Source organism: Rattus norvegicus, chromosome 5 (assembly GCF_021556685.1).
Source record: "Rattus norvegicus strain SHRSP/BbbUtx chromosome 5, alternate assembly SHRSP_T2T, whole genome shotgun sequence".
Taxonomy (NCBI): domain Eukaryota; kingdom Metazoa; phylum Chordata; class Mammalia; order Rodentia; family Muridae; genus Rattus; species Rattus norvegicus.
In genome coordinates this window covers 132,980,139-133,005,885 of record NC_141538.1, presented here as the reverse complement: position 1 = coordinate 133,005,885, position 25,747 = coordinate 132,980,139, and the positions used below count along the sequence as shown (strand labels likewise).

Genomic DNA, 25,747 nt, shown 5'->3' with positions numbered 1-25,747 from the left:
TATTGGGTGTTGGGTTAGTGAAGACTTTTTTCCCAATATGTAGGTCTGATTGACTATCTACGTCCTTTGTCTTTCAGAAGCTTTCCAGTTTCATGAGTTCCCACTTATCAATTCTTGATCTTAGAGCCTGAGCCATTGGAGTTCTGTTTAAATAATTTCCCCCTGTGCCAATGAGTTCAAGGCTTTTTTGAACTTTCTTTTCTATTACATTCATTGTATCTGTTTCGTATATTGAGGTCCTTGATACACTTGGATTTGAACTTTGTTCATGGTAACAAATATGAGTCCATTTTCATTTTTCTACATAAGATAGTCAGTTACACCAGCACCATTTATTTAATATGCTTTCCTTTTCCACTGTATATTTTTGAGATCTTTGTCAAGGATCAAGTGTTCATAAGTGTGTGGTTTTATTTTTGGATCTTCAACTCTATTTCATTGATCAACCTGTCTGTCTCTGTACCAATACCATGCAGTTTTTATCATTATTGCTCTGCAATAGAGCTTGAGGTTAGGGATAGTGATTTCTCCAGCTGTTCTTTTCTTGCTAGGAATTGTTTTCATTATTCTGTTTTTTGTTGTTGTAATTGTTGTTGGCTTTTCTAGATTATTTGTGATAAAGTTTCACTTTCTATGCACTGGTATAAATTATGTATTTATTACTTATTTTTTAAATTGTTGTGGATATTTTATGTATTTACATTTCAAGTGTCTTACCCTTTCACCCTCTTTCCGTACTCTCTTACCCTTCCACCTGCTTATATGAGCATGCTCCCACTCCCACCCATCCACTCCCACCTCAATGCCTGGGATTCCCCTACTTTGGGGAAATGAGCCTACACAGGACCAAGGGCTTTTCCTCCTATTGATGCTAGACAATGCCATCCTCTGCTACATATGTGGCTGGAGCCATGGGTCTGGCGGTTTTGTGCTTGGGAGCTCTAGTGTGGTCTGGTTGGTTAATATTACTATTCTTCCTATGGTGTTGCAAACCCCTTAAGCTCCTTCAGTCCTTCCTCTAACTCGTGCATTGTGTGTTAGATATGTTCCCTTGGAACTTAGAATGTCCCCTATTAAAGGAATTCCAAGATTTTTATAAAATCATAGTTACATAGTTACATAAGCTCCTATTTCCACCAAGACTTCCATTTCAATATATTTTACTTGCAATTTTAATTTTGTCCTCTGAACGGTTTAACGGCTAAAAATTAAAACATTTTCCTGTATTTCCAAACATTCCTGTTCTTTCTCCTAGAGCATGTTGTCCTAGATTTAGTGATAGAGTATCATCTGGGCAATCCTAATAACTGCATTAGATTGTATCTATAGTTTCCACAGACCATGGATTTCATTTTTCTTTGAAAAGTTCATTAATCATACCTGAATTCTCAGGGGAACATGAGCATTCAACGGTAGCAAAAATTTTTTGGAACAGCAACGTTTCTGTATATAGGAGCAAAAGACCATAAATTCAATTAGTTCTTTTTATAACATTGAGTTTGGGGGAAATAGTGTAGGATGTTTATCTATTGCCAAGTCTGAAGCAGCACTGCTTCCAGTAACATGCATTAGATTTTCATTAGTTCATTGAGGAATGTATCCCTTTTTATTCCTTCCTGGCTGAAAAGAGGCAATGTCGTGTTCTTTTTTACTGTTTAGTCTACATCTAAGTCCCCATTTCATTTTCTGAGGCCGGTAAACATATTGGGTATCTCTTTTGTTCCCATATTCCTTGTGCCAATGGTAACCTTTGCATTATCAAATGAACACACCTGGAAGTGTAGCTGTTCTTAATGCTTTAAACTTAGGATACACATTGCCCTTAGAAATGCCTTATTCACAATTGAGTTTCAAATGACTAAATTTCTCACAATAAAAACACCAGGCATTTTGAGAATGGAGATTTATAGTGGCTTGCTCATAATATCTTTGCATATTATGATCATAGAATGTCATATCTGACCATATATTGTACAACTGAATTAGTAGACATTTAGGCATTAGAGATTTCTATATATAGAATGACCCTTTATAGTAAAAAGTTACATATTAGAACAAACATCAGTTGTATCTTTCTTGATTCCTCTATAGATGGTACCTAGGACATTAATGGTTTAAGAACTTGTTTTTCAGAAGATATTCACATTTCAAACACCAAGGTCCCTATCAAAACCTGCCTTCCATCTGGTTCTCATATGATTTTGTTTACTGCAGAAACCAGTATTACTTTAAAATCTGTGAAGGCTTCTCCAGAGTTTGTATAATCTTTGTAAGTGAGGAAGACCTTTTCCTGACATCTGAACTTTCCCCCCAAGATCTTAAAGCAGCAAAGCAACATTTAATTTCTCTTTTAGCATGGACAAATTGAATCTGAATTTGGATATCAGAGTACTGCTGTTTTAGTAACTGCTCTCTAAGTATCTTCATTCCACTTGCTCTGGTTCATGGTTCAGTGTTTCAGGATTTATCCCTTTGGCATGTTAACTAATGCAATGCAAACTGCACTGTAGTATGTGTCCTCTGTTGGGGCAATTGGCAAAGCCTAGATTTGTTTTCTATGACATCTAGCAATATCTTCCCCAGAAGCATCCACCATTTTACCCTAAGTTTCATCATGGGCTGTCTCAGATTACAGGAATACTATATATTTTAAAGTGGTCATTCTAAGTTCCAAGATTCCTTTACAATCATAGTTACATAAGTTCCTACTTCCACCAAGCTTCCTATTTCAATACCTTTTACTTGCAATTTTTATTTCATTTGGGCAATTTTATTTTAAGTGCTAAAACTTAACACATTTTCCTGTACTTTTAAAGACTCCTGTTCTGTCTCCAGGAGCAAATTTGCAGTAGATTTAGGGATACAGTAGCAGCTTGGCAATTCTAAAAACTGCATTACATGTATCTATATTTTTAACAGATCATGGATTTAATTTCTTATTTTAAATCTTAATTGATCATACCTAGATTCCCACAGTTTTGAGCAACTCCACCGTCTTGAATCAATAAAGCTATTTGCTCCAGAAACTCGAATGAGTCTGTGGGTAAAAGAGCATAAATTCAATTAGTTATTTTTATATCCTTGAGTTTTGGGGTGATACAGTAAGATGGTTATCTATTGCCAGTCTACAGCATCTCTGTCTGCAGTAGCATACATTTTATTTTCATGACTTTATTGCAGGATTTCTGCCTACTTATTTTTTCCTGACAGACAAGAGCCAAATGGCCTATACTTTTAATTGTGTGGTCTCCAGTTTGGTACCGATTTCATTGACTGATGGCAAGAAAAGACCTTTCTGATTTATACCTATTACAACCATTGCCCTTAGAGATTCATTGTTTGCAAATGTGTTGCAAATGACCAAATTTCCCACAATAAAAATATCAGGCATTTTTAGACTGTAAAACTTTACTGACTTATTCATATTATCTTTGCCTATGACCATGTTTCCTGCAACTCAGTCCCTAGGCATTTTGACATGAAAAATATCTAAGTTTAAAATGACCTGGTATATTAGAATGATACAAATTAAAACCAGTATTAGATTTAGCCCTCTCAATTCCTCCATAGGTGGTGCCTGGACCTTTCATGGTCTATAAACTTGTTTTTCATAAAATATTCACAATTTAGAAAACCAAGTTCCCTGTCAAAAACCTGCCTTCCATCTGGTTCTCACATGATTTTTTTCACCACTCAGATCAATATTAATTTAAAATCAGTGAAGTATTCTCAGGAATTTTATAATCTTTTGAAAAGATGTAGAGCTTTTTCTGGCTCCTTAACTTTTCCCTCAAGACCTTAAAGCTGGAAAGAAACATTGTTCTTTCTATTTTAGTATGATCAAATTGAATCTGACTTGGCTATCAATGTACTGTTATTTATCTAGCAACTGCTTTCTGAGTTTTTCATCCACTTGCTCTACCTCATGTTTCAACATAATTGGTTTAGTCTTTGCCATATTAAAGAGTGCAAAGGCCAACTGGGCTTTAGTACTGTTTCTGTCTATCCTTTCCAATTTAATTCTATTTTGAGTAGCCCAGTTATTTATAATTTGTTTCAATTTAGGGGAGTCTATTGCAGGAAGTTGTGGTCACTTTAAAAAGTCTTAGAACTAGCCTTTCTATAGGATGCCAACCTATGTCATTATAACTTTGTTCCTTACCATCAACAGGCCTGTTGTACAACTACTATATAACTGATGGTGTCTTTGTAACCCCAGGATGATCCACTTCTTACTCTTCTGGCATGGTTGGTGGGAGTTTAACCCTTTATTTTGATACAGGGTTTTTTATCAGATTTTCCTCCTCTATTTTCAGTATCTCCAAGCCACAACATATAGCACTGTTTCTTTTCCCATTTTCTTTTGTGGGAAACTCCTATAAGCTAGCCACTTCACTGAGGTGGAGAATTTTTGCTCATCTCTTTTGGGATGTTTCTCACATCCCAAGTGATTCCAACAATGAGAAAAATCACTCAAGTTCTATAGGAAATTCTGTCATACTTTCAGAAAAGAAGGAGCAGAGTAACCCCATTTCTTTTCCCATTTCAGCCATCGTTTACTTCTCAGATCCCTTTATTTTTCCAACTGCTCAGGTATTCTTCTATAGCATTTGATATCAAATTTCTCATTCTGCCTAAGTTCATATTTGGATCTTTGCTCCTTTGTGGGTTCTTCTTTCTAACAACCTCTCTCATTTTCAAGACCCTACTTGTAGCTAGTCTTTTTTTCTTTGTGTGATACTTTCTTTCAATTGCTGCCATCAGTCTACCATCATTTCAACCTAATTCAAGATAATAATTCAAGATACTAGTAAAATTTTTAAAATGGAGAGAGTAAAGAACAGAGAACTCTGAATTGAATTTCTTTTTGTCTAGATTCTTCTTTAAGCAGGAATCTTAATTATCTGCAACCAAACCCCGAACAACCAATAACAGACAACCAAAACTAGCACTCAGAGCCCTAGAATTTATATGCTTTCTAAAAAGTCCCGAAAACTGTACATGTGACACATTTACAGAATCTATTTACAGTTGAAAAAAATCACTCCTTTGCTAGAGCATGGAGCAAATCATAGTCAACTACTGCTCTCTTTGTGAAACAAGTCAACATTCCACCACTAGAGACAAAATGAAATAATGTTTCATTAAAATGAAATAATGTTTCATTAAAACGAAATAATGTTTCACCACTAGAGATAAAATGGAATAATGTTCCATGTTTGTTAAAGAAAGTAAAATTTCAAATTCTCAGTACACAGTATTAAACTTACAGACAAGTTTCATGAAATATCATTTTAACAGATTTTATTGATTTTATAGACAATAGAAAATAGACAAAAAATTATCAATATTTGCAGATGATATGATAGTATATTTCAGTGATCCCAAGAGTTCCACCAGAGAACTACTAAACCTGATAAACACCTTCAGCAATGTGGCTGGGTATAAAATTTACTCAAATAAATCAGTAGCCTTCCTCTACACAAAAGAGAAACCAGCTGAAAAAGAAATTAGGGAAACAACATCCTTCATAATAGTCCCATATAATATTGAATACCTCGGTGTGACTTTAACCAAACAAGTGAAAGATATGTATAATAAGAACTTCAAGCCTCTGAAGAAAGAAATTGAAAAGATCTCAGAAGATGGAAAGATATCCCATGCTCATGGATTGCCAGGATTAATATAGTAAAAATGGCCATTTTACCAAAAGCGATCTACAGATTCAATGCAATCTCCATCAAAATCCCAATCCAATTCTTCATAGAGTTAGACAGAACAATTTAGAAATTCATCTGGAATAACAAAAACCCAGGATAGTTAAAACTATCCTCAACAATAAAAGGACTTCCGGGGGAACCACTATCCCTGAACTCAAGCAGTATTACAGAGCAATAGTGATAAAAACTGTATGGTATTGGTACAGAGGCAGGCAGATAGACCAGTGGAATATAATTGAAGACCCAGAAATAGCCTAGTAAGGGCACCAGTGGAAGGGGAAGCCCTTGGTCCTGCCTTGGCTGGACCCCCAGTGAAGGGGATTCTTGCGGGGAGGGCAGTAATGGGGGGAGGATTGGAAGGGGAACAACCATGTAGAATGGGAATGGGAGGGGTTAGGGGGATGTTGGCATGGAAACTGGGAAAGGGAATAACATTTGAAATGTAAATAAGAAATACCCAATTTAATAAAGATGGCGGGAAAAAGAAAATAGATAATAGACAATAATGATAATGAGAACCTTGACATTTCTAAGTTATGGGTGCTTCCTGATTATTTTCCTTTGCTTAATAAGAGTTAGTTTCTCTATGACATTGAGCATATGCTCTACTTTCCTTTTTGCTCCTAGCAGTGACTTTTTGATCATTTTTAGTTCCATATTTTGGCTTGCAGGAAACACCCCAACTGTTGTTTTCATGGTTGCTTTTGCAAATTTATAAAACACTTGCACTATGATTTAGCCTTATATCAGAAGCCATCTAGGAAAGGCAAGCAAGTATGTTTTCTTGAGATAGCCCACCACTTTCCATGATTGTGATGGGTCTCCTCTGAGATGCCAGATCCCCTAAAACTCCATCCCAATATTGCTACTTGCTGCTGATATACCTTTCCTGCCACGATTACATATCTCAATTCTTCCTGGTTCTCAACCCTCCCTATTGGGTAGAATTCCTGCAGACTCAATATGTAGATGTACTTAGATGCAATAATGCATCAAGTTTCAATCCATAATCCCCTACAATGTTTTTACAGTACTCCTACATTGATAGTAGTGATCTCAAACCTCCTATAGAATAAAAGCTGCAGATAGAGCTCTGCCCATCTTCATGTGTCTCATGCTAATTGCACTAGCAAAAGAAAGCAGCCTTGGAATGAATTAGGATCAAGGGTAACATTCTGTGTAGATTAGAAATGAGGCCACTATTTAGTCACCAAATGTCCTAAAATAGCAATGGGCAGTTAGTTTATTTTATGCACAAGGACAGAAAATAAATGATGAAATATTTTATCTGTGCTGGATTTAAAAAGGAAAGACACAGGCAGATGATTTTTCTCTTGACAACGCCATGCTAACTTATTACATAAAAAATACTGCTTTAAACTCTTAATTGATTTATAGGGCTAGAAAACAGTTAATGAAAGTTGTCAGGTAGTAGTCTGAATGGAAAGACAGGTACACAATTCATTTGCAAATCCTTAAGTCTTGTAGAAATGTGAAATGAACTATTTCTTGAAACTTACTATGAATTCATTAAATATAGAAATATTTTTGAAACTATGTTATTTATTATTACAATTAGATATAAAAAGAAAAGTAACAATAAATTTATGATGTAGCCTTATCCCTCTCACTAAGAATTCATCTCTCTATGTGTGTCTCTCTTTCATCCAGAGTTCAGGTATCTAAGTGTCTCTTTCTTTCTTTCTCTCTTTCTCTCTTTCTTTCTTTCTTTCTTTCTTTTCTATTTTATTGGCTTTTGAATTGTTAATGGAATCTGAGCATCTAACCTGCCCAATGATATTCCCAGAGTCAAAGAAAAAAGAAGATAAGTGAGTTAAGTTTCTTTTCTGATCTGTATGCCTACCTTGTCCCTATGGATATGGAACTTACAAGCAACAATGCTTCTTCACTTTTAGCTCTACTTTTAATGCTTACAAAAACCAACACACTCCTACACTCTGCAAATACCAGCCAAAACACACACAGATACCAGATACGCACAGATACACACAGACACACAGACACACACATACAAATACAAACACAAGAAACTGCTAGAACAAATGGCCAACTATTGAGATAGGATAGAGCAGGCTCCTCCCCCTTCACTTAGGTGAAAAGAGCCCCCACCAGCAAAACACAATAGCAGAGATCTTAGTGCTGAGAATTAAAAAAGAAAACACATCTAATCCTTTAACTCCAAAATGCTCATGACTTTTGTTTAATTGTATGTTCTTCTCCCTAACAGGAACTCCTAAAACAATGTTTATGCCCTTTAATCCAAAAATTTAATATATCTTTATTTAAATATTCATTTTCCTGTCTAACAGGAGCCTGTGAAACAGTGTTCATGTTTCTTAACCTAAAATTGTTCTAAAAATTTCAATTTATATAAAATTTCTTTTAAGCTACAAAAATTAAACTAACAGATCCAACTCACAAAGTTAATAAGCATTATTTAATTCTTAACTAATAAAATAATTCTATCTACTTAACTCATTTCTTTTTATAGACAAGCTATTTCTGCCTTCCCAGATAGATAATTAACATAATATTTTCTTTCTAGGCTATCTAGTACAGATAAATCTCCACCTCTTCCTTCTGATTTCCTTAAAACAACACTGATAGCTCCTCACCTAAAGATTCCTTCCAGGGCTACACTTTGTCAAACACCTTTGCCCTTTTCTAGGGCTATAACAATGAACCACCTTTGTGATCCCAATTCAACTATTACAGGCTTCATATATACATAATCTCCCTGTACAGACATCCTGCTCCTGGGTTTCTGTTCCTGTTATGGTTATTCTACAGGTTTAGCTCTACCAAAAATAAAAAGACAGCCCTGGTCCCACAGGCCAGACAGAGACTGACTCACAATTTCCTTGGACCTCTGAGGGTCCAAGAATCTGCCTTTGTCTAGATACTTCATCTGACTTAAGACTTTTGAGAAGAGGTGCTGAGACTCACAGATGACAGCCTTGAGACCTTCCAGTGACAGATAAACTGTCTTACCAGAGGCTGATGGCTACTAAACTTAGGAAAACTTACATGATAATAAGAAAAAGATTACATCTATATAGATAAATCAATGTTTGAAATCAATGATAATATCCTCACAAACTCTGTACAATCCCACTCTCAATTTTAGTCAAATAAACAATTAATTGGTTCAATAACCCCTTGTTTTCATAGCCTACACTTCTCATTACCCCTCTGGATTATGATCTGGTTTATTTTAATATTCACTTCCTAGCCTACCCAAAATTTTACTACAGACACCATAAGTAACAGTTTTTCCAATGACACCTGCCCTTTAAAAAAAAAAAGAAAAAGGAGGGGATGAAGGTAAAGTGGAACTGTGCCATCAGACAAATACTGGGAAGGTTCAGCAGATTCAGAAACCCAGTAATTATCATATCTGAGAATAGTAAGCTTTGTATCTATTCTGAACTGGTTCCTGTCCTGCACCTCAACATCCTGTATGAGGAACATGATAAGTAGTCATGTAACATACATTGCAGAGTTCTTCACGCTATTGAAGGATCTAGATCAACTGTGTTAAGTCAATAAATTACCCTTCCAAGACCTTCTTTCCTGAAAAAAGGTAGTTAACAACTGGTCTACCCTGAGTAAGTTGTATACACAATTTTCTGTGATACATAAACAGTTTAGAGAAACACAGGCCATCTTTTAATCAAGAAAAAAGTGGCACAGCCTAAGTTTCCCAAAGAAGGCCACTCTGTGCTTTGGACATTCACCCCTGAGCTAATCTGGATTCCCATTCCCCCTAGCCTAAAATCAGCCCAGACCTGCAGGTCACTGATCCTGACTCCTTGCAGTCCCCATTCTCTTTACCAGGTACCCATGAGAGACCAAGATTTCATGCAAGCCGACATTGGTGAACCAAAGAATTTATATACAGCCACCCAATTAGATAAGATGGATGAAGCAAAGAAGTGCAGGTCGACAGGAACCGGATGTAGATCTCTCCTGAGAGACACAGCCAGAATACAGCAAATACATAGGCGAATGCCAGCAGCAAACCACTGAACTGAGAACGGGACCCCGTTGAAGGAATCAGAGAAAGGACTGGAAAAGCTTGAAGGGGCTCGAGACACTATATGAACAACAATGCCAAGCAACCAGAGTTTCCAGGGACTAAGCCACTACCCAAAGACTATACATGGACTGACCCTGGGCTCCAACCTCATAGGTAGCAATGAATAGCCTAGTAAGAGCACCAGTGGAAGGGGAAGCCCTTGGTCCTGCCAAGACTGAACCCCCCAGTGAACGTGATTGTTGGGGGGAGGGCGGTAATGGGGGGAGGATGGGGAGGGGAACACCCATATAGAAGGGAGGGGGAGGGGTTAGGGGGATGTTTGCCGGAAAGGGAATAAAAATCGAAATGTAAATAAGAAATACTCAAGTTAATAAAGATAAAAAAAGAGTTTATTTGGTATTGCACAAATAATTGTGGTTAAAAGGTTACTGACTTGAGCCTGGATAATTAAAATGTAAATAGCTATATTGCTGAATATTTCTCTGCAGCATGGGTATTGACATAAACAAGTTACATCTTAAAGCTTCTTCATAAGCTTGGATGAGAATCACCTTTGGTAAAGTGGTTTCAACTTGATTAATGTAAAGGCAACACCAGCTTTTTAAATTTTTATTTTTATTGGATATTTTATATATTTACATTTCAAATGTTATCCTCTTTTCCTCCTCTCTCATCCCTCCGTATCTCCCCTACTTCTATGAAGATGCTCCCACTTTCACCCACCCACTCCCTCCCTCCTCCCCACACTGGCATTTCCCTACACTGGGGAAATGAGCTTTCACAGACCACCAACCAATGAGTACACATGGAGGAACTCTAGCTTTTAAAAACATCATTGTCAGCAGCTCTACTGGAACAAGCAGAGGATATAGGATGAAAATGGGTAAAGACTTTCAGCAACATTCATTCCAAACTGCTTAGATAATGGGCATACTGCCTCCATTAAGAGACATCTAGAGCAAGTAGATGGGCTCTGATGAGAGAGAATGATTTAAGGAATATACATGAGTTTAAGGTTTTTAATTTTTATTGGCAATCATATATCAAGTATAGTGATAAATTTCTTTCAGATATGGAAACAAATCACAGTGATTTGCCAAACCATACCCCTCCTCTGACAAAGTCATCTCTTCCAGTTCTCTTTACCTCCTGATGATATTGTTTTTAAATTAATATCACAAATATATAAAAATTTCCTCCACATCTTGTAAACTTTCCAATCCACAAAGTGAAAGGGTTAGGGTTAGGATCTATAGCTCTGAGTTATATCAATTAAAATATTAATTTTCTGTTACATTCACTTTATGCCCTACAAATGACAATTATATTATTTATACCTGAATAATATACCTCCGCCATACATGTGCACATATTCCCATATATTTTTATGTACTTATAAATTCACAGACATCAAATACTGTCTTGATTTCATTAGCTTTTTAAAAACTTAATCTCAATAACAATGCAAATCATACAGAGCCATCAAATACATTTTGTAGTAGGATGGTATGATGCTTTTGTATTCTAATGTTAATACGGGTTCCTCAAGAAGGGTTGACCCCAGTGAGCAGAGGATATTGTACTCAGGTGGTGCCACATGAACCTTTGCCTCATTTTAACCAGTCAATAATATGTTAGAGCCTGTGAAAGGTTTCCCTGTTCCTGGTTGAGCTGATATTTGAAACCCAGGTTATCCTAAGGGATGGCAGACATTTCACTAAACCCCCAGGAAACAAGGTCCCTGTCATGTAGCTACAGCCCCCCTGCCTCCCCGCCCCAGCCACCTGTAGATAGCTTTGTGTCCATCAGTCAGGTAGGAGTAGTACTCCAAACCCTTGCACATGTAGATAAGGTATCACCAAGCTCTCAGATCAAGCCAATAGGAAGCACCTACTCTCAGACCCTGACCCATCCCAAAACTGTATATAATAATTCTGTCCAGAAGGAATAGAGATGTGCAAGAATTACTCCATCATCTGAGAGTTTCTGTCATGGGAGCTATAATACTGCTGCTTGGGGAAGATATCTGCTCTCCCAAAATTACCACCAGAAGCTCCCCTGTACCCCTCACTGGCTTGTCATCCTCCTGCTGGCTCAACCCAGCCCAATGTCCATGTCTTGGCTCAGCAGAGATGGAGGTGGGGCAGCACCAGCAGTGGAGGCAACAGAGGAAATTTCTCCTCTCTCCCCTTTGTTCTCTCCCCTTTGTCAGGTCATAGATCTCTGTGGGAAGCCTCTAATACACAAGCCCACAGTGGATAGTGTAGAAGAAAGGTGGGACTGAAGGCTTGGGTGTGGAGGGGAGGTAGAGGGAGGAGGAGAGGACAGAAGAAGAGTAGGAGCAAACAAAAATGAACTAGAACCCATGAGAGGAAATGCAAGTAGCAAGTGGTCTTGTGGTTTCGAATAAGTTAGTGCAGCACTAGATTTGCCCAATCTAGTCATATGGCTTGTAATCAAAACATCTTTTATTAGCTTATTAGGGTTCAAATTTCCTGCAACAAATTGGTTTATCTTACTTCATGGTTGGAACCAAACTAACCTGAGGTAAAAGTTCCCCCTACCCATATAAACAACTGATTTTATTCTCTAAAGCTGTAGCAAGGTAGAAGTTAAAGAGAGTCTAAGCAGTCTACAAAAAATTAACTGAGAAGCTCCCTTTAAAGCCCCAAGCAACCTTTGGCAACCAGAGGCAGCACTGAAGCCCTGAGGTAAGACATACGGTAGTACTAGTCCCACAAGACAGTTCCCTGAGCCTGAGAGAGGAACCAAGGATCCTGGGTACATGGCTACCTGAGATGAAGCCTTCACAGTTGAAGATCAAGAGCAGAAAAAAATGGCAGCTAATTTTCCAAAACATTCTCAGAGCCATAGCAATCTTATGTGGACTTCTTCCTCACCCATCTGGCCACTGCCAAACCCTCTACCTCGCTGCAGCCAGCCCTCCTATGCTTGCTTTTTTGTATTACCCATGTGTCAACAAGACCAGGGACAGCAAGACCCGCTCTCCTGACTGCTTGCATTATAGGCTGCCTAAGATTAATGCATAGGCTGCCAGCTGCAACCCAAACATAAGACAGAGATGCACAGAAGTCTCAGGTCTTTCTACAATAAGATCTTCTCAGCAAATAAAAATAGATATAGAAAATGTGGTAGATTTACAAAATGGAGTACTGCTCAGCTATTAAAAACAATGCCTTCATGAAATTTACAGCCAAATGGATGGAACTAGAAAATATCATCCTGAGTGAGGTAACTGAGACACAAAAGAACATGATATGTACTCACTGCTAAGTGGATATTAGCCCAAAAGTGCAGAATATCCAGGATACAACTCACAGACCACATGAAACTTAATAAGAAGGAAGACCAAAGTATGGATGGTTCAAACCAACTTAGAAGGATGAACAAAATAATCTTGGGAAGTAAAGAGAAGGAGTTAGGAGGAGGAAAAAGCATGGCCAGCATCAGGTATGGGAAGAGACTGGATAGAAGTACATAGGGTCAGGGAAATGAACTAGGGGTAGGGAAAGCACTAGGGGTAGGCAACTGGGGATAGCCATTAGAATGTCCCAGGTGCAAGGGAAGTAAGAGGTTCCCAGGACTCAACCAGGATGACATTAACCTAAATACACAACAAAGGGGAGACTGAAGGATGGGGACACCTACCCATCTCAAAATTTAACCCAGAATTCTTCCTTTCTAAAGAAAATGCAGGGACAAAAACTGGGGTAGAGACTGAAGGAAAGGCCATCTAGTGACTGCCCCACCTTGGGATCCATCCCATCTGCAGACAGCAGATCCCAAGACCATTGCTGATGTCAAGAAATGCTTGCTGACAGGAAGAAGCCTGGTATGTCTGTTCCCTAAGAGGCTATGCCAGCACCTGATTAATACAGATGTAGATACTAACAGCCAACCATTGGACTGAGCCCTGGGACACAAATGGAGGAGTTAGGGGAAGAACTGAAGGAGCTGAAGCAAATTGCAACCTTGATTTAAGAACAACAATGTCAACTAACTGGACTCTCAGAGCTCCCAGGGATTAAACCACCAGTCCAACCAAATAGTGTTCATGGAGGGATCCATGGCTCCAGCTATATATGTAGCATAGGATTGCCTTATCTAGCTTCCATGGGAGGGGAGGCCCTTGGCTCTGCTGTGGCTTGATGACCCAGAGTAGAGACATGCTAGTGTAGTGAGGAGAAAGTGCATGGATAGGTGGAGGAACACTCACAGATGCAAAGAGTAGGGGAATGGGATGAAGTGTTTGCAAAGGGGAGACCGGGAAAGGGGACAATATTTGAAATGTACATGAATAAAATAAAAATATTTGGGGCTTGAATTTCTATTTTTCTAATACTTTTAACATGAAGGAGTGATGTAATTTGTGAAAGTCTTTTTCAGCATCTAATGAGATGGCCATGTGATTTTCTTCTTTGAGTTTGTTTATATAGTAGTACATTAATGAATTTTCATATACTGAACCAACCTTGCATCCCTGGTATGAAGCTGACTTGATCGTGGTGAATGATGGTTTTAATATGTTCTTGAATTCGGTTTGCTAGAATTTTATTGGGTCTTTTGCATTGACACTCATAAGGAAAATTGTCTGAGATTTTTTTTTGTTATTGGGCCTTTGTAGTTTAGGTAGCAGGGTAATTGTGACTTAATAGAATGAATTAGGTAGTGTTCTTTCTGTTCTGATTTATGGAATAGTTTGAGGCATGTTGGTATTAGCTTTTCTTTTAAGGTATAATAGAATTCTGCACTAAAGCCATCTGACTCTGGGCTTTTTTTAAAGATGGCAGGTTTCTAATGATATCTTCTGTTTCCTTAGTGATATTGGCATATTTATATAGTTTACCTGGTTTTTATTTAATTTTTTCATTGTATCTGTCTAGAAAATAATACAGCTCATCTATATTTTCTAGTTTTGTTGACCATAAGCTTTTGCAGTGGGATATAATAATTTTTTGAATGTTCTGAGTTCTGTTGATATATCTCCCTTTTCATTTCTGATTTTTGTTAATTTGGATACAGAAAATGTACTTCATTTATACAATGGAATAGTATTCAACTTTTAAGGCAGAGGAATTCATGAGTTTTACAGGCAAATGGCTGGAGCTAGCTAAATCAGATCCAAAAGAACATGTGTGGTATGTGCTCACTAATAAGTGGATGTTAGCCCCAAATGCACAGGATACACAGGATACAATCCACAGAACTAAAGATTAACAAGAGGAAGGGTCCAAGTGAGAATGATTCTATCTCACTTGGGAGGGTAAAGAAAGTGATTGTGGGGGTGGAATGGGGCTGAAGAGAAAGGGAGAGACCTGGGTGGGAGTTGTAAGGGAAAGCTTACAGGGGAATATGATCAGGTAGTAAAGTGGGGGCAGGAATAAAGCCCTGATGGCCAGCAGAATGAATGGAAACAGACAACCTCTAGAGGTAGGAGGGGGGCTCTAGAAAGTACCAGAGACTTGGAAGGTGAGAGACTCTCAGGACTCAAAGGGAGGGACTGTAAATGAAATGCCCAACAGCAGAGATAGGGAACTTGTAGAGTCTACCTAGATTAGAGAGATAGGGCATCAAGTAGAAGGATGGGGTTGCTATCCCACAGTCAAAAACTCTGACCCAAAATTGTTCCTGTCTAAAAGAACTGTAGGGACAAAAATGGAGAAAAGATTTTGGTAAAGGAGATCCACGGATTGGGACAAACTGTGATCCATCTCAAGGGAGGGATCCAAACCCTGATAATATTATTGATGCTAGGTGTGCTTACAAATAAGAGCCTAGCATGACTGCTTCCCAAGGGGCCCAATAAACAGCTGAATGAGACAGATGCAAATGCTTACACTCAACAAATGAAATTATGCCTGAGACCCCTGTGGTTTAAAAAGAAAATGACTAGAAGAAATTATGGAGGAGGACAGCCCTATAGGAAGACAAGCAGTCTTAATTAACCTGGACCCTAATATTTCTCAGACACTCAGTCACCAACGAGACCAGGTCAACTAGCTGGTATGAGGCTCTGAAACATGTAGAGCAGAGGACTGCCTGGTCTGGCATCCATGAGAAAACAAACCTAACACTAGAGTGATTTGAGAACCCAGGGGATTGGGAGAGGTGGCTGGATCAGGTGGAGGGGGAGGTGTGTTATTAAGGGGTATAGACATCCTCTTGGAGATAGAGTGGAGGAAGAACAGGGAGAGGAAATGTTGGAGGGCATAACTGAAGGGGCATAACAACTGGAGTGTAAAAAGAGATTAAAATAATAATAATAATAATAATAATAATAATAATAATAATAATAATAATAACAATTAGATGGAAACACCTTCCATGCTTATGGATTTGCAGGATTAATTTAGTAAGAATGGCCTTTTTGTCAAAGGCAATTTACAGATTCAATGAAATCCCCATAAAAATTCCAACTCAATTCTTTATAGAGTTCGAAAAGAGAACACATATGCCAGCCCAAGTTACTGTATCCAGCATAATTTTCAATTAACATAGATGGAGAAACCAGGATATTCCATGACAAAACCAAATTTATGCAATATCTTTCTACAAATCCAGCCATACAAAGGATAATGGATGGAAAACTCAAACACAAGGAGAGAAACTACACCATACAGAAAGCAAGAATATATTTTCCTAGCAATGAAACCAAAAGAGAGACAAACAAACATAATTCCACCTAACAATGAAAATAACAGGAAGCAACAATCATTATTACTTAATATCTCTCAATATCAATGGACTCAATTCTGCAAAAAAAAAAAAAAAAAAAAAAGACATAGACTAACAGAATGGACACAAAAAGAGGACCAAGCATTTTGCTGCATGGAGGAAACACACCTCACAGACAAAGACAGACACTACCTCAGAGTAAATGGCTAGAAAACAACTTTCCAAGCAAATGGCCCAAAGAAACAAGCTGGAGTTGCCATTCTAATATCAAATAAAATTGACTTTAAACCAAAAGTCATTAAAAAAGATAAGGAAGGAAACTTCATATTCATCAAAGAAAAAATCCTCCAAGATGAACTCTCAATTCTAAATACCTATGCTCCAAATACAAGGGCACCTCCATTCATAAAAGAACCCTTACTAAAGCTCAAAGCACACATTGCACCTCACATGATAATAGTAGGAGATTTCAACACCCCACTCTCATCACTGGACAGATCATGGAAAGAGAAATTAAACAGAGATGTAGAGAAATTAACAGAAGTTATCAACCAAATGGATTGAACAGATATTATAGAACATTCCATCCTAAAACAAAAGGATATACCTTCTTCTCAGCACCTCATGGAATCTTCTACAAAATTGACCATATAATTCATCACAAAACAGGCCTCAACAGATACAGGAAGATAGAAATTATCCCAGGCGTCCTATCAGATCACCTCACACTAATACCAGTCATTAATAACAACAATAATGACAGAAAGCCCACATATACATGGAAGCTGAACAATGCTCTACTCGATAACAGCTTGGTCAAGGAAGGAATAAAGAAAGAAATTAAAGACTTCTTAGAATTAAAAAAATGAAGATATACCATTCCCAAACTTATGAAACACAATGAAAGTGGTATTAAGAGGAAAACGCATAGCTCTGAGTGCCTGCAAAAAGAAACAGGAGAGAGAATATGTTACCATCTTGATAGCACACCTAAAAGCTCTAGAACAAAAAGAAATAAATAAACCCAAGAGGAGTAGAAGGCAGGAAATAATCAAACTTAGAGCTGAACACAACCAAGTAGAAACAATAAGGACTATACAAAGAATCAACAAAACCAAGAGCTGGTTCTTTGAGAACATCAACAAGATAGATAAACCATTAGCCAGACTAACCACAGGTCCCAGAGTGTGTATTGAAATTTAAAAAATCAGAAATAGAAAGGGAGACATAACAACAGAATCTGAAGAAATTAAAAAAATCATCAGATTCTACTACAAAAGCCTATATTCAACAAAACTGCAAAATCTGGAGAAACAGAATCTGGACAATTTTCTAGACAGATACCAGGTACCAAAGGTAAATCAGGAACAAATAAGTGATCTAAACAACCCCATAACTCCTAAAGAAATAGAAGCAGTTATTAAAAGTCCCCCAACTAAAAAGAGCCCAGGTCCAGATGGGTTCAGTGCAGAATTCTATCAGACCTTCATAGAAGAATGTACTATACCAATACTTTCCACACTATTCCACAAAACTGAAACAGATGAAGCACAACCAAATTCCTTCTATGAAGCCACAAATGCTTTTATACCTAAACCACACAAAGACCCAATAGAGAAAGAGAGCTTCAGCCCAATTTCCCTTATGAATATTGATGCAAAAATACTCAATAAAATTCTTGCAAACTAAATCCAAAAACACATCAAAGGATTATCCATCATGATCAAGTAGGCTTCATCCCAGGGATGCAGGAAGGGTTTAATATATGAAAATCCTTCAATATAATCCACTATATAAACAAACTCAAAGAAAAGAACCACATGGTCATTTCATTAGATGTGGAGAAAGCATTTAACAAAATTGAATACCCCTCCATGATAAAAGGCCTGGAAAGCTCAGGAATTCAAGGCCCATATTTAAACACAGTAAAGGCAATATACAGCAAACCAGTAGCTAACACCAAAATAAATGGAGAGAAATTTGAAGCAATCCCAATAGAATCAGGGACCAGACAAGGCTGTCACTCTCTCCCTACTTATTCAATATAGTACTGGAAGTCATAGCCAGCACAATCAGACAGTGAAAAGCGATCAAAGGGATACATATTGGAAGGGAAGAAATCAAAATACCACTATTTGCAGATGATATGGTAGGATAATTAAGTGACCCCAAAAGTTCCACCAGAGAACTACTTAACCTGATAAACAACTTCAGCAATGTGTCAGGGTATAAAATTAACTCAAATAAATCAGTAGCCTTCCTCTACTCAAAGGATAAACAAGCTGAGAAAGAAATTAAGGAGATGACACCATTCACAATAGTCCCAAATAATATAAAATATCTTGGTGTGACTTTAACCAAGGAAGTGAAAGATCTGTATGACAAGAACTTCAAGCATCTGAAGAAAGAAAGTGAGGAAGATCTTAGAAGATGGAAAGATCTTCCATGCTCATGGATTGACAGGAGTAATATAGTAAAGATGGCTTTTTTGCCAAAAGCAATCTACAGATTCAATGCAATCCCCATCAAAATTCCTACTCAATTCTTCATAGGGATAGAAAGAGCAATATAAAAATTGGTTTAGAATACAAAAAACCTAGGATAGCAAAAGCTATATTCAACAATAAAAGAATTTCTGGGGGGAATCACCATTCCTGGCTTCAAGTAGTATTACAGAGCAATAGTCATAAAAACTGCCTGGTATTGGCACAGAGACAGGCAGATAGATCAGTGGAACAGAATTGAAGAACCAAAAATGAACACAAATACCTGTAGACATTTGATCTTTAACAAAGGAGCTAAAACCATCCAATGGAAGAAAGATAGCATTTTCAACAAATGGTGCTGGTTGAATTGGAGGTCAGCATGGAGAATGCAAATCGATATATTCTTATCAACATGTACAAAGATTCAATCCAAGTGGATCAAGGACCTCCACATCTAACCAAATATACTCAAACTAATAGAATAAAAAGTGGGGAACAGTCTTGAATGCATGGGCACTGGGGAAAATTTCTTGAACAAAACAACAATGGCTCATGCTCTAAGATCAAGACTCAACAAATGGGACCTCATAAAACTGCAAAGCTTCTGTAAAACAAAGACACTGTCATTAGGAGAAAACAGCAACCAACAGATTGGGGAAAGACCTTTACCAATCCTACATCTGGTAGAGGGCTAATATCAAAAATATACAAAGAACTCAAAAAGTTAGACTCCAGAGAGCCAAATAATCCTATTATAAATGGGGTAAAGAACTAAATAAAACATTCTCACCTGAGGATTATCAAATGGTGGAAAAGCACCTAAAGAAATTTTCAACATCTTTAGTCATCAGAGAAATGCAAATCAAAACAACCCTGAGATTCCACCTCATACCAGTCAGAATGGCTAAGATAAAAAACTCAAGTAACAGCAGATGCTGGCGAGGATGTGGAGAAAGACCCCATATGAACAACAATGCCAACCAACCAGAGCCTCCAGGGACTAAGCCACTACCCAAAGACTATACATGGACTGACCCTGGACTCCAACTGCATACATAGCAATGAATAGCCTAGTAAGAGCACCAGTGGAAGGGGAAGCCCTTGGTTCTGCCAAGACTGAACCCCCAGTGAATGTGATTGTTGGGGGGAGGGCGGTAATGGGGAAAGGATGGGGAAGGAACACCCACAGAGAAAGGGAGGGGGAAGGATTAGGGGGATGTTGTCCCAGAAACCAGGAAGGGGAATAACAATCGAAATGTAAATAAGAAATACTTAAGTTAATAAAGATGAAAAATGGGGGTACAGAGCTAAACAAAGAATTATCAGTTGAGGAATATTGAATGGCTGAGAAGTACCTAAAGAAATGTTCAACATCCTTAGTCATCAGGGAAATGCAAATCAAAACAATCCTGAGATTCCACCTCACACAGGTCAGAATGGCTAAGACAGATGCTGGTGAGGATGTGAAGAAAGGGGAAACACTCCTACATTATTGTAGAGTTTGCAAACTGGTACAACTAGTCTGGAAATCAGTCTGTCAGTTCCTCAGAAAATTGGACATAGTACTACCTGAGGACCCAGCTATACCACTCATAGGCATATACCCACAAGATGCTCCAACATATAACAAGGACACATGCTCCACTATGATTATTGCAGCCTTATTTATATAAGCCACAAGCTGGAAAGAACCCAGATGCCCTTCAACAGAGGAATGGATCCAGAAAATGTGGTACATTTACACAATGGAGTACTACTCAATTATCAAAAACAATGACTACATAAAATTCTTAGGCAAATGAATGGAACTAGAAAATATCATACTGAGTGAGGTAACCCATGGTATAACCTATGGTATGCACTCACTGAGAGGTGGATATTAACCCAAAAACTTGGAATACCTAAGAAAAAATTCAGAGATCATATGAAGCCCAAGAAGAAGGAAAACCAAAATGTGGGTGCTTCATTCCTTCTCAGAAGGGAGAACAAAATAGTCATGGGAGGAAATACATGGACAAAGAGTGCAGTAGGGATTAAAGAAAAGGTCATCCAGAGACTGCCACACCTGAGTATCCATCCCATATCCAGCCACAAAATCCAGTCACTTGCTGATGCCAAGAAGGGCTTACTGACAGGAACCAGATATGCATGTCTCCTGAGAGGCTCTTCCACAGCCCTACTGATACAGATGAGGATGGTTGCAGCTAACCATTGGACTGAACTAGGGGATCCCAATGGAGGGCTTAGAGAAAAGGCTGAAGGAGCTGAAGCAGTTTGCAACACCATAGGAAGAACAACAACATCAACCAACTAAATCCTACCAGAGCTCAAAGGGACTAATCCACCGACCAATGAGTACACTTGGAGGGACATTTGACTACAGCCATATATATGGCTGAGCATGGCATTGTCCAGCATCAATGGGAGGAAAAGTCCTTGGTCTTGTGAAGTTTGTTTTCCCATAATACCAGGGCATTAAGTTTGGAGTGTGTGGGTGGGAATGGGAGCATCCTCACAGAAGCCAGGGGAAGGAGATAACATTTGAAATATAAATATGTAAAATACCCAATAAAAATAAAATTTTTGAAAAAAGATTAAATAAAATTTAAAAAAAGAGGGACATTCCTCCATTGTCGGTAGGATTGCAAACTGGTTTAACAACTCTGGAAATCAGTCTGGACATTCTTCAGAAAATTGGATATTCCACTACCTGAGGACTCAGCTATACCTCTCTTGGACATATACCCAAAAGATGCTCCAACATACAACAAACATACATGCACCACTACATTCATAGCAGCTTTGTTTATAATAGCCAGAAGCTGGAAAGAGCACAGATTCCCTTAAACAGAGGGATGGATTCAAAAAATGTGGTGCAACTACACTATGGAGTACTACTCAGCTATTAAAATCAATGACTTCATGAAATTCATAGTCAAATGGAATGAACTAGAAAATATCCTGAGTGAGGTTACTCAATCACAGAAAAACACACTTTGTATGCACTGATTGATAAATGGACATTAGCCAAAAAGCTAGAATTACCCAAGATGCAATTCACACACAACAGGAAGCTCAAGAAGAAGCATGACCAAGATTCAGATGCTCCCACTACTTCTTAAACGGGGAAAAAAATATCCCTAGGTGTGAATATTTTAGCAAAGTTTAGAGCCGTGGCTCAAGGAATCGCCATTCAGAGCCTGAAACACATGTGGACCATATATATACATACAGCCACAAAAACTAAATAAGATTGATGAAGCTAGAAAATGCATGCTGAAAGGGACCAGATATAGATCTCTCCTGAGAGACTCACCCAGAGCATGTCCAATACAGAGGTCAATGCTAGCAGCAAACTGCTGAACAGAGAATAGGACCCCCTTGGGGGTGGAATTAGAGGAAGTATTGAGAGAGTTGAAGGAACTTGCAAATCCATTAAAGAACAATGCTAACCAACCAGAGGTTCCAGGGACTAAACCACTACCTAAAGACTTTACATGGACTGACCCAGAGCTCCAACTGCATATGTAACAGAGAGTAGGCTTGTTGGGGCACCAGTGCAAGGGGAAGCCCTTGGTCTTGCCCAAGTAGGACCCCCTAGTGCAGGGGAATATTTGGGAGCAATAAGAGGGATGTATAGGGGGAATACCCATATGGGGGAGGGAGAGGGGGAAGGGAAGGATGGGAGCTTATGGACAGGAAACCGAGGAGGGGATTAACATTTGAAATGTAAGTAAAGAAATATATCTAATAAAAAATTTTTTAAAAAGAAAGGAAATTTTGCAAATTCATTTGTAACAACAAAAACCCCAGGATAGCTAAAACAATTCTCAATAATAAAATAATATCTACGGGAAACACCATCCTTAACTTAAAGCTGTATTACAGATCAGTAGTGATAAAAACTGTATTATATTGGTAGAGACAGTCAGATAAATTAATAGAATAGAGTTGAAGACCCAGAAATGAACCCACACACCTTTGATCACTTGATAATTGACAAAGGAACCAAAACCACCCAATGGAAAAAAGATAGCGTTTTCAACAAATGGTGCTGGTTCCACTAGAGGTCAGCACGTAGAAGAATGCAAATCAATCCATTACCCTGTACAAAGCTCAAGTCCAAATGGATCAAGGACCTCCACATAAAACAACATACACTCAAACTAATAGCAGAAAATATGAAGAAGAACCTTGAATACATGGGCACTGGGAAATTTTTCCTGAACAAGACATGAATGGCTTCTGCTCTGAGATAAAGAAGAGACAAATGGACCTCATAAAACTGCAAAACTTCTGTAAGGCAAAAGACACTGTCATTTGGACCAAATGGCAACCAACAGATTGAGAAAATATCTTGACCAAACCTATGTCTGATAGAGAGCTAATAGCCAATATATACAAAGAACTCAATAAGGTAGACTCTAGAGAGTCAAACCACCCTATTAAAAATGGGGTATAGGGCCCAGACCCCATGAGAGAGAGACCCAACCGCCTGGTCAGGTGGGCACTCCTGAGGCTGCAGAGCGGAAGAGACCACCAACACTGCCCACCCCTGCCCACATCCCTGGCCCAAGAGGAAACTGTATAAGGCCTCTGGGCTCCCGTGGGGGAGGGCCCAGGAGCGGCAGGACCCCTGCCTGAGACACCACCGGAACCTGAAGGAAACAGACCGGATAAACAGTTCTCTGCACCCAAATCCCGTGGGAGGGAGAGCTAAACCATCAGAGAGGCAGACAAGCCTGGGAAACCAGAAGAGACTGCTCTCTGCACATACATCTCGGCCGCCAGAGGAAAACACCAAAGGCCATCTGGAACCCTGGTGCACTGAAGCTCTTGGAAAGGGCGGCGCAGATCTTCCTGGTTGCTGCCGCCACAGAGAGCCCGAGGGCAGCACCCCACGAGCGAACTTGAGCCTCAGGACCACAGGTAAAACCAACTTTTCTGATGCAAGTGACCTGCCTGGTGAACTCAAGACACAGGCCCACAGGAACAGCTGAAGACCTGTAGAGAGGAAAAACTACACGCCCGAAAGCAGAACACTCTGTCCCCATAACTGACTGAAAGAGAGGAAAACAGGTCTACAGCACTCCTGACACACAGGCTTATAGGACAGTCTAGCCACTGTCAGAAATAGCAGAACAAAGTAACACTAGAGATAATCTGATGGCGAGAGGCAAGCGCAGGAACCCAAGCAACAGAAACCAAGACTACATGGCACCATCGGAGCCCAATTCTCCCATCAAAACAAACATGGAATATCCAAACACACCAGAAAAGCAAGATCCAGTTTCAAAATCATTTTTGATCATGATGCTGGAGGACTTCAAGAAAGACGTGAAGAACTCCCTTAGAGAACAAGTAGAAGCCTACAGAGAGGAATCACAAAAATGCCTGAAAGAACTCCAGGAAAACATAAATAAACAAGTAGAAGCCCATAGAGAGGAGACACAAAAATCCCTGAAAGAATTCCAGGAAAACATAAATAAACAAGCAGAAGCCCATAGAGAGGAGACACAAAAATCCCTGAAAGAATTCCAGGAAAACACAATCAAACAGTTGAAGGAATTAAAAATGGAAATAGAAGCAATCAAGAAAGAACACATGGAAACAACCCTGGATATAGAAAACCAAAAGAAGAGACAAGGAGCTGTAGATACAAGCTTCACCAACAGAATACAAGAGATGGAAGAGAGAATCTCAGGAGCAGAAGATTCCATAGAAATCATTGACTCAACTGTCAAAGATAATGTAAAGCGGAAAAAGCTACTGGTCCAAAACATACAGGAAATCCAGGACTCAATGAGAAGATCAAACCTAAGGATAATAGGTATAGAAGAGAGTGAAGACTCCCAGGTCAAAGGACCAGTAAATATCTTCAACAAAATCATAGAAGAAAACTTCCCTAACCTAAAAAAAGAGATACCCATAGGCATACAAGAAGCCTACAGAACTCCAAATAGATTGGACCAGAAAAGAAACACCTCCCGTCACATAATAGTCAAAACACCAAACGCACAAAATAAAGAAAGAATATTAAAAGCAGTAAGGGAAAAAGGTCAAGTAACATATAAAGGCAGACCTATCAGAATCACACCAGACTTCTCGCCAGAAACTATGAAGGCCAGAAGATCCTGGACTGATGTCATACAGACCCTAAGAGAACACAAATGCCAGCCCAGGTTACTGTATCCTGCAAAACTCTCAATTAACATAGATGGAGAAACCAAGATATTCCATGACAAAACCAAATTTACACAATATCTTTCTACAAATCCAGCACTACAAAGGATAATAAATGGTAAAGCCCAACATAAGGAGGCAAGCTATAACCTAGAATAAGCAAGAAACTAATCGTCTTGGCAACAAAACAAAGAGAATGAAAGCACACAAACATAACCTCACATCCAAATATGAATATAACGGGAAGAAATAATCACTATTCCTTAATATCTCTCAACATCAATGGCCTCAATTCCCCAATAAAAAAAATAGATTAACAAACTGGATACGCAACGAGGACCCTGCATTCTGCTGCCTACAGGAAACACACCTCAGAGACAAAGACAGACACTACCAGAGAGTGAAAGGCTGGAAAACAACTTTCCAAGCAAATGGTCAGAAGAAGCAAGCTGGAGTAGCCATTCTAATATCAAATAAAATCAATTTTCAACTAAAAGGCATCAAAAAAGATAAGGAAGGACACTTCATATTCATCAAAGGAAAAATCCACCAAGATGAACTCTCAATCCTAAGTATCTATGCCCAAAATACAAGGGCACCTA

General features: G+C 38.6%; 1 protein-coding gene across 6 annotated transcripts in view; it reads right to left on the bottom strand.

Moving 5' to 3' along the window:
• Positions 1 to 25,747, bottom strand: part of Skint4l1 (selection and upkeep of intraepithelial T cells 4 like 1) — a 188,217-nt gene that overhangs the window by 126,531 nt on the left and 35,939 nt on the right. For all 6 annotated transcript variants that reach the window (XM_087551525.1, XM_087551526.1, XM_087551528.1 and 3 more), the window contains exons 7-8: positions 2,963 to 3,037; positions 1,381 to 1,443 (exon numbers count right to left, since the gene is read on the bottom strand). In XM_087551525.1, the coding sequence (XP_087407651.1) occupies positions 1,381 to 1,443; positions 2,963 to 3,037 (138 nt within the window). The remainder of the gene's footprint in view (positions 1 to 1,380; positions 1,444 to 2,962; positions 3,038 to 25,747) is intronic.